This window comes from Larus michahellis, chromosome 12, assembly GCF_964199755.1.
Source record: "Larus michahellis chromosome 12, bLarMic1.1, whole genome shotgun sequence".
NCBI lineage: Eukaryota > Metazoa > Chordata > Aves > Charadriiformes > Laridae > Larus > Larus michahellis.
This window is the reverse complement of record NC_133907.1, coordinates 5,608,319-5,617,027: the sequence shown is the minus strand read 5'-3', so window position 1 is coordinate 5,617,027 and position 8,709 is coordinate 5,608,319. Positions and strand designations below refer to the sequence as shown.

The window sequence follows — 8,709 nt, the reverse complement described above, 5'->3', positions numbered from 1 at the left end:
CTTTTCTTGTTTCAGTTTTTCCGCCACGCAGTACAGGTGAATGAATGTTGCCGGTTATGAAAGTGTGCAATTATTAATTGCAATTATTAATTTGCACTTCGGAAAATGTACATAAGGCTGTACGCAACATTTTAAGGCCAGGAATATCATGTTCCCACACACCGGCATCCCGTGCTACCCCAGTCCATGCAGCTCCCTGAATGAGTTTTAGTTAAGATTAACTATTTTTTAGAGACAAGCGTATCCTGTGGTTTTAAACATGCCGATACGGCCAGTTCACCACAGAACCTGATAAATTGTTCCAATGTGAAAAATCTGCACCTTGCGTGAAGGTGTCCTCAATATTTAGGGACAAACCCTGCAAGCATCCCCACATGCAATTTTTTCACCTCAACAATCAAGGTACACAGTTCCACCCCGTGTGTATGAAATAGAAAATCTCCCAGCTGGGCTATCTTCACAACGAAAGGCACTATAAAATTTCCTACACTCTCATTTGCAACTGGAAGTGTCAGTAATAAAACAGAAGCCTTGTGGGCTGCCGCACTTTTACCTTCCACAAAGGCTTTTATACGCTGCCCGTCTGCCCGGGCAGCCAGCGAACACCTTCCCGCATAAAACGGATCAGACACGTTCACACTGATGGTGAAATAACTGCTGGAGAGCTTATCTTCCTGCTCTTGGAAAGCTGCGAAATAGCAGTTTAAGGCAAGAGAGTCTTTGAGCATGGGATCAGCTCCATTGTCCTCTGCGGGAATACATCCAGTTTTAGTATTTTCTGGGTCAAAGCCTTCCTCCCGAGCACCAACAGAAAGGAGACCGTGTAACAGAGGGTCAAAAGCTGTTTTTACAACTCACCTGCCTTCCTACATGTCTCTGAATCAAGGAGACCCCCTGCCTATGGGTTATGGTGAGAATGGGTTAAAATGTCCCTGTGAAACCCTGACCCCTTTGACATCTCCATACTTTCTGCCCATGGGCTGGCTCAGCCCGGAGCTGCCTCTTCCTTAGACACTTGTCCACCCCAAGGAGCCCAGGAGCCCGGCCGTGGGACGTTATGAGCTGCTCTGCCCCAGGCCACCCAGCACCGTAAGCCTGCGCCAGTGCTGGGGGCAGCAGCCGGAGGGGGAAAATCACACGTAAGTTTCGGGTCCCAAGTACCATTTTCAGGGTCAAAAAAAACCATTCACCCTATAAACTGTTTTATAAACATTTTATTCGAGGTTTTTGTACAGAAAAACAACTTACGCTACTCATCCGTCAGCCAGATCTCCACCCCATGAGTGAAGTTTAAGCCTCCGCACACGGAGGGTACCCACAGCGCTCTCCCTTTTTGCCTGTAGTTTAGGCTCCACGCTTACCAGCAACCACACGTTTTACTTTCCATGGCAGTGATCAAGTACATAAAATTAAACATGTAAAAATGTATTGCCTCAAACACACAGACATATACATCTACTGCAGCTCGAACCTGAGGGTTCTACAGACTACTTTTGGGTAGGAAAGCAAGAGGTTGTCCCAGACCTTCACAACAAAAATAATCGTTCTATGAGACCGACTAATGGCGCACAAAGCCATGCTGGGGGGTGAACCCAGCCGCACAGCCCCCTGCCCACACGTGGCTATGGGGCCTGTGGCACAGCACCGCCACGAGCTCTGGGGTGGGCAACCAGGCACACCGGCCTGCTGGCCACCCATCCCGCCGGCCACCCATCCCACCAGCCACCCACCCACTGCCAATGAGGGGCTCCCCATCACCGCAGCTGTGGCTGCAGGGGCGAAGGGGCCGCCATGGGCTGGGCTGAGCGGCTGCTGCAGGGGACGGAGGGCCGCGGGAGCCCACCCGGGTGCCCTCAGCCGCTTCCGTCCCCCGGTGCGGGGCCGGGGGCTGCGGGGCGGCGGCGGTGCGGAAAGTGCTGCCGCCAATGCTCAGGCTGAGGCGGGCGGCGGCGCCGGGGCCGGGCGGGGCGGGCGGAGCCGCGGCAGCCGCCATGGGGCTGCTCAACTTCACCCGCGACCCGGTGCCGGAGGCGGTGAGCGGCGACATGCACAACCTCAACCAGCTCAGCGCCCAGGTGCGGCCGGGCCGGGGCGGGGGAGGGCGGGGAGCGGCCGCGGGATCAACCCCGGCCCCGAATCCCGCGGGGCCGACGGCTCCGGGGCAGCCGCAGCCGGGCTGGGGCGAGCCACCACACGAGCCCAGCCGGCCCCGCAGCTCCGGTACAGGGCCCTGTCGGGCCCAGCAGAACCCACAGCCCCAGAGCAGCCCCGATACCCGGCGCCATTTGGCCTCCAGGCCCCGCAGCCCCGGTACTGGGCCCAGTCAGGCCCTGCGCTCCCAGAGCACCTCAGTACCGGGACCGATTTGGCCCGGCAGGCCCCATGCCCCCAGAGCAGCCCCCGTACCAGGCACCGTTGGGTTTCCAGTCCCCACAGCGTCAGAGGAGCCCTGGTACACGGCCCGGTGAGGCCCTGCGCCCCCAGAGCACCCCAGTACTGGGTCTGGTCAGGCCCCACGCCCCCAGAGCACCCTGCTACCGGGACCAATTGGGCCCAGCAGGCCCCACACCCCCAAAGCAGCCCCGCTACCAAGAACCAGCAGGCCCAGCAGGCCCCATGCCTCCAAAGCAGCCCCGGTACCAGGCACCATCGGGCTTCCAGGCCCCACAGCTCCGGAGCAGCCCTGGTACCGGGCACCACTAGGTCCTGCGTCCGCAGAGCACCCCAGTACTGGGCCCGGTCAGGCCCTGTGCGCCCAGAGCAGCCCCAGTACTAGGCCCAGTCAGGCCTCCTCCAGGCCCTGGTGCCAGGGTACCTGCTGGCTCTCAGCCCACTTCAGGAGGGAATGGTGTTTTCTGGTGACTGGGGCAGGGGTGCAGAGCATCGCCCCCTGCTCAGCAGCACAGCCCCGCACCTGGCCAGGCGAGCCCCATGCATGGCGGGAGCCTGTTTGTCAGGCCACAAGGCACTCCGGGTGATGGAGTGGGTCACATCTTGGCCTGTGTGGGCTGTAGGGTCCTGCGGAGCACTGTTTTTTCTCGGTGGGACTGCACGGCGTTCGGGTTGTGATTGCTACCCCACCACCCTCCTGTCCCAGTCAGTGGTACACATCTGCCTCCAGGTCACCAACACACCGTGTGTGCAGCCACGTCGCAGAAGCTGGTTCAGCTCACACTGAAGTTAGTGGAGGAGCTGTGGATTTTTTAGCTCAGCTTGCCAGAAGCACGGGTAACAGCCATCTCTGTTACAAGGCTGATGACGAGGGTAGGACAAGATGAGCCACATGCAGCAGCGAACCAGCCAGCTGTACCCAAAAGGTCACAGCCAGCGCTGGTGCCGGCAGAGGAGGGAGGGTGGTGGTGCTCAGCCCTACAGGCAGGCTCTCCAGCCCTGCCAGCTGCGTGCTCAGAAAACTGAAGGCAGCAACTAGACCTTTAACCAGTTCTTTTCCTTTCCGGAGTTAGTTTGGTTACCCCATGGGATTTGTGAAACATGAGAGTGGATGTTTGCATCTTTTCCCACTCACAGTTGGATTACACAGGGTAGAAGAGCAGCTTCCGATTAGCCAAGAGTCCCAAACGCCCCGTGCAGTGCCATCTACCAGCTGTTCAAACCCTTTGAGAGTCTCTGAAAAGCATCCATGAAGATAGAGCATCCAGAGGCATCTTGTAATGCCGAGGACTGGGGTACCTTACCAGCATGGGAGATCAAACTCTGGGACCAATGTACTGGGGGCAGGTGGAGCTGCATCGAGGTGGTAAATCACCACTTAGTCGTGGTGGTGATGGGGGTGGTGAGGTGCTGAGAAATGGTGCACGTTGATGCCCGACTCCGTAACACCGTCCTGTTTCTCTGCAGCAATTCTCAGCGCTGACTGAAGTGCTCTTCCGCTTTCTAACAGAACCCAAGGAGGTAAGGCATGTGCAGAACTCCAAGAAGTGTGTGAATGCAGCTCTCTGGTGAGAAACATGCAGAGCTAAGATTGTGTCGCTGCTTTTTCTCTTGAACAGGTAGAAAGGTTTCTGACTCAGCTCTCAGACTTTGCCACCATGAATAAAATCAGCTTGGGCCCCCTGAAAAACATTGTCAAAAGTATTCTTCTGGTACCTAATGGTAAGTGATACATTTGCATATGCTACCCTGAGGCCAAAACTATTGCATCCGTCCTTGCGTGCTGCTAAAGTGTGTCTTCAGAACTGCAGTGCACTTGGTTTGCACAATAAGTGCTAAATGGTAGCTAATAAATGGTTTAGCATTTAAGAATCAAAAATTCTTTTGTTGAAAAGTCCCTGTTTGGTGACTCCGGCTTTGTATTCTTTACAGCCTGTCTGCACACACATTTCACAGGCTTAACTCACTTAAGTGTCTATACATTAAATGCAAGCACAACACTGTGACAGTGCTTGGTTTAACTTGTACGTGTAAATCCATTTTTGCCAGACCAGACTTATGTTGGCACTAAGTTTTTGTAGGAACTTCCATCCAAGTGACTCAGTGCTGTAATTCCTACAAGGACAAGCGCCGTTTGAGACAGATGAGACAGTGTACGCATCCCTCTAGGGTGGGCTGGAAACCAGCATAGTTCCACGCCATGTAAAAGAGACATCTGTCCTTGCAGTCTCGTTTTAGAAAAACACTTACGTGTCCAGCAGTTTCTCATTCATAAATAGTGGGGAAGAGGGGCAGGGGGATTCCCCTTGAATACCCCAGACTCCGGCACTTTATGAGATTACTCTGATGTTGTGGCTGCCGTTTGACATGATAATGCATCAAACACCTCCACTGCATGTTCATCCCATTGATCCTGCTTGTTATTAATAGTCTCTTGCTGCTATCCTTCAGTCCTGGGTTTCCCATGGCGTTCCTCAGCGCAGTGAAGCCGTACGCAACTGTTTCCTGCATTTCGTCTAAACTTTCATTCTGCTACTTCAAGCCATTTCTTCGGTGCAGGAGTAACACTGGATGATTTCCTTTCCTACAACTGTCTTGGGGGTATTTAATGTGGAATCGGCATTTTCCTCCTTTCCTGATTCTGGCCTAGGTGCACTCCGTCTCGTCGTTCCTGTTTGTCTGCGCTGGCTCCAATCCCGTTGTAACTTTTCGTTAGCTCTGGGATGCCACAGACAGTACCGGAACAGATTACAGCAGATAACTTTGCCTATGCGCTACACAGACGGAAAGCCACGTGGGCCTGGCAGCCTCTTTGAATTTATGAGATTCCTGCTCTTGGCTTTAGAGAACAGAATCCTTGTAAAGTTCCATGTGCTGCCTGTGCCCCAGAACAAAGGAGGCAGACACAGCAGGGGAAAGTGTTATATGCACACGTTCACACCCATAATCCAAAACACAGCAGGTAGGTCAAATTAGTAGCCTGCCAGCCTTAACAGTTCTCCTTTAACAAGCAAAGCTTCTATAGGAGGGAAAGCAGCAACTTCAAAACACAACCGCTGCTGCTGTTTCCATGGATACCTGCAATGAAATCTCTCCCGCTCTCTCGCAGCCGCTTCCATCGCCCTGACTTTTAAAGCACTGGGCATCTGCAAAGATACCGGCAGGCACAACTGTATTTCCTATCTCGAGGAGCTGTGGTTTGTTTCAAAACACAGTCCAGGAACAGAGGCTTTCTATCACAGGGTCTCCGTCCCAGCGTTTATTTGACTCAGTAAAGATTGCTTTGACGGAGTAAAAAAGTGATTTTTCTTCCTTGCATTGTTTATTCAGGTGCCCTGAAGAGGAATTTGTCTTCTGAACAAGTCAGAGCAGATTTTATTGCTCTAGGTAGGTCACCTGACTTTCACTAAATAAAAGATAATTAATTTTTATCACATGTAGTAATCTCATATGGTTTCTCCCACAGGCCTCAGTGAAGAGAAAGCCAGTTATTTTGCAGAACAGGTATTAATACATTTTTGCTTGTCTCTGAGCTAACAAAATGACGGTCTTTGAGTAGGAACTTGTAAAACCCCACTGAGCTACCGAGATGCGTCAGCACTTTGGGTATTTTCTTCAAAACCAGCTCAGAATTTTGAACAGATAACTGATAAGGATAACTTTGTCTAATGATACTTCTGGTTTGCCACGGCCTCTACCTCATGGCTTTAGTGATTCCTGCACTTCTGTGTGGCTTTCATTTGATTGTTTCCCTGCTTTGCATGCCTTGAGCCCTGGGGTCATGCAGTTACACGAACACATGACTTTTTGCGCAGATATTGTTACACTGAACCAGTGTTAAAACAAAAACAGTGAGTTTCATTTACAGAAGTGACAAGGCAGACGGAAATCCTAGCAGGACTCAAAACACCCTGGAAAGCTCTCCCGACCGCATTAGTTTGCCCCTTTGCACACCTCCACTTTGGGCTTCTGCCATCAGCCTGCCTCGTTTCTGACTTGTGTTGAAATTACAGGTAACATAAATAGAGGCCTCTCTGGATTGATTGCTCGTGTGTCTTTTGCTCTGGCAGTGGAAGGTGAATTCCCCCACCCTGACACGCCTGGCTGTTGGTCAGACGCTGATGATTAACCAGCTGATAGATATGGAGTGGAAGTTTGGAGGTAATAGAGCTAAAACATAAACTGGACGGGTTGGCAAACCCAACAGCAGCTCTCAGCTAAATAACTTTTTATTTCACAGTTTAGCTAACAGATTATCTCCCTTCTCTTCTTTCTGACTCACAGTGACTGCTGGGAGCAGTGAACTGGAAAAAGTGGGAAGTATCTTCTTACAGGTAAGTCTCCTACATCAGAGAGTTCAGGTTGTAGTGCAGTTAAGGAACAAGCTACGACCAGGCATGTGGGGAAGTGCTGGCTGCGAGAGGAACTAGAGCTAGATCTCACAGGAACAAACTGCAACAGTGCATCTGCTTCAGTCTTCTGAGTGCAACTGCCAGCAGATAGCAGGCACGCTGCTATTTGTTTCTCTTCTGAAGACATAATGTATCACAGAAGCGTAGCCCACTCTGAAAAGCTGTTCAAAAACCTCAGTCTAGCAAAGGTCATGCAATCTTGGGGAGGGTAGGGGAATCTGATTGTTTATAAGGACTTCCAGAGATCCTCGCGATGCCTAAGGAATCTATTCCTACAGTGACGCTTCCCAAAAAGCCTGTCAGAGATGTGTGTGCTTTGCAGTAGTGTGTCCGTCTGAAACTCACAGCAGACTCCCGCGCTTCTGTCTTTTCATGGCGCTTAGAATACAAGGTCTCTCTGAATTAAAATACCTCTGCTTTTTCTTCCCCCAAGCTGAAGCTGGTGATTAAAAAAGGGAGCCAAACGGAAAACGTATATATAGGTGAGTTAACAGTTGTGGAAAAGAAGCAAGCATATGAGTACGCGAAAGCGGAGCGGCAGCTCGGAGCTGCCGGGTGTTGCTGGAGGTGGGGGAGCTTTGGGCGCGGACCCAGCAGGGGTCACTGCGAGAGCATCGCTGGTGGATGCTGCGGCTGCTCCTGCCCGAGGGACACCGACTGTTGGGTAGTCTTCACACCTTTGCGTAAGTAAATATAGATATGCCACGGAGCCGTGAAAAGCGGTCAGAGGAGCATGCCAGATGAAGAAAGTAAACAATTCCCAAGTGTCGGTTGCTGTTAGGAGAGTCCTAGCCTGCAACCCCCACGCAGCCCAGCTAGTGTAAAGAGCTGCTGAGAGCCAAAGTGTCTAATCCTGCCTAGCTTAGGTGAACACGAGTTGCTCCGTGGTAACACCAGAATGACTTTTCCAACCTTCAAAGTGTAACCTGAAATCTAAGACTTTATGCCTTTTTTTTTTCCTGCAGAGTTAACTTTGCCCCAGTTCTACAGTTTTCTGCATGAAATGGAACGGGTCAAGACCAGCCTGGAAAGTTTCAGCTGAAACTGCATGAACCTGACCCGACATCTGTCCGGGATGTTTAATTTCTCCTTGTGGGCCTGCAGATCTGCTCTTTCCCAGCTGACTCTTAACACCCTGACGAGAGAAGACAAGGCTGCGCAACGAGCGCTGGTGTCACGGCCCAGAAGGACCCATCAATCCTTCAGAACCTGAAACTTTGGCAAGTGTTTCAAAGAAGCTACAAGTCCACTCATCTGTTTTTTATATTATTACAAGAAAGAGTGGTCAGAAATATGTGGATATTTGTATTAAAATAAACGCATTCCCATCCTGCTCAGTTTGTATCAGAATTTGGGTTTTTTTGAGAAAAAGAGAAATAGAAGGAAAGAATCATTTTCGAACTTGGAAGAATTAAGCAGAGTGGACAGGGGAAGCAGGGAGAGGATCTAGGCTGGCAAATCACTTAATGCTCGCTTCCGGGCCTCTCATTTCTCTTGTATCGAGAAATGGATTGATTACATCTTTCCCAATCATGCCTCATTATGGAAAAGTATCTCAGTGGCAGATGATTTTAAATCTTAAACAGCCAAACATCTGCCTCCATGCACAGGGAGAAAAACATCTCGGGGGGTGACTAGATAAATCAAGTTTCTGCGTGCTGGGCTCTCGCAAAGCAGCCCTTTAATCTGCAGTTTGTGTGACATTGCGCAGGTAGATCCAGCCTGTTCCCTGGAGGACTTACATCCAAACCCCACGGAGCACCGTTAGCTCAGTTTTTCAGTTGTCTTAACAGCGAGGATGAGCTCTTCATTGGGAAGCAGAGGGGTGCCCCTGACCAGACACGGGGCCAGTGGAAGATGTTATGTTCGCTGAGGTTCCTCCCATGTCCAGACCACTTAATTGTCC

At 51.3% G+C, this 8,709-nt stretch overlaps 1 protein-coding gene across 1 annotated transcript; it reads left to right on the top strand.

The window, feature by feature from the left end:
- Positions 1-1,870: 1,870 nt before the first annotated feature.
- Positions 1,871-8,140, top strand: COMMD7 (COMM domain containing 7). The gene is made up of 9 exons (XM_074605200.1): positions 1,871-2,075; positions 3,859-3,912; positions 4,011-4,113; positions 5,722-5,778; positions 5,858-5,895; positions 6,462-6,552; positions 6,676-6,725; positions 7,237-7,285; positions 7,769-8,140. Exons 1-9 carry the CDS (start codon positions 1,926-1,928, stop codon positions 7,843-7,845), a joined length of 669 nt encoding a protein of 222 aa, XP_074461301.1. The 5' UTR covers positions 1,871-1,925; the 3' UTR covers positions 7,846-8,140.
- The last annotated feature ends 569 nt before the right edge of the window (positions 8,141-8,709 follow it).

Coding starts and splice junctions, on each gene's coding strand:
- COMMD7 (XM_074605200.1), top strand. CDS start 1,926: ATGCTCAGGCTGAGGCGGGCGGCGGCGCCGGGGCCGGGCGGGGCGGGC. Junction 5,896..6,461: donor CCAGTTATTTTGCAGAACAG/GTATTAATACAT, acceptor TTGCTCTGGCAG/TGGAAGGTGAATTCCCCCAC. Junction 6,553..6,675: donor TATGGAGTGGAAGTTTGGAG/GTAATAGAGCTA, acceptor TCTGACTCACAG/TGACTGCTGGGAGCAGTGAA.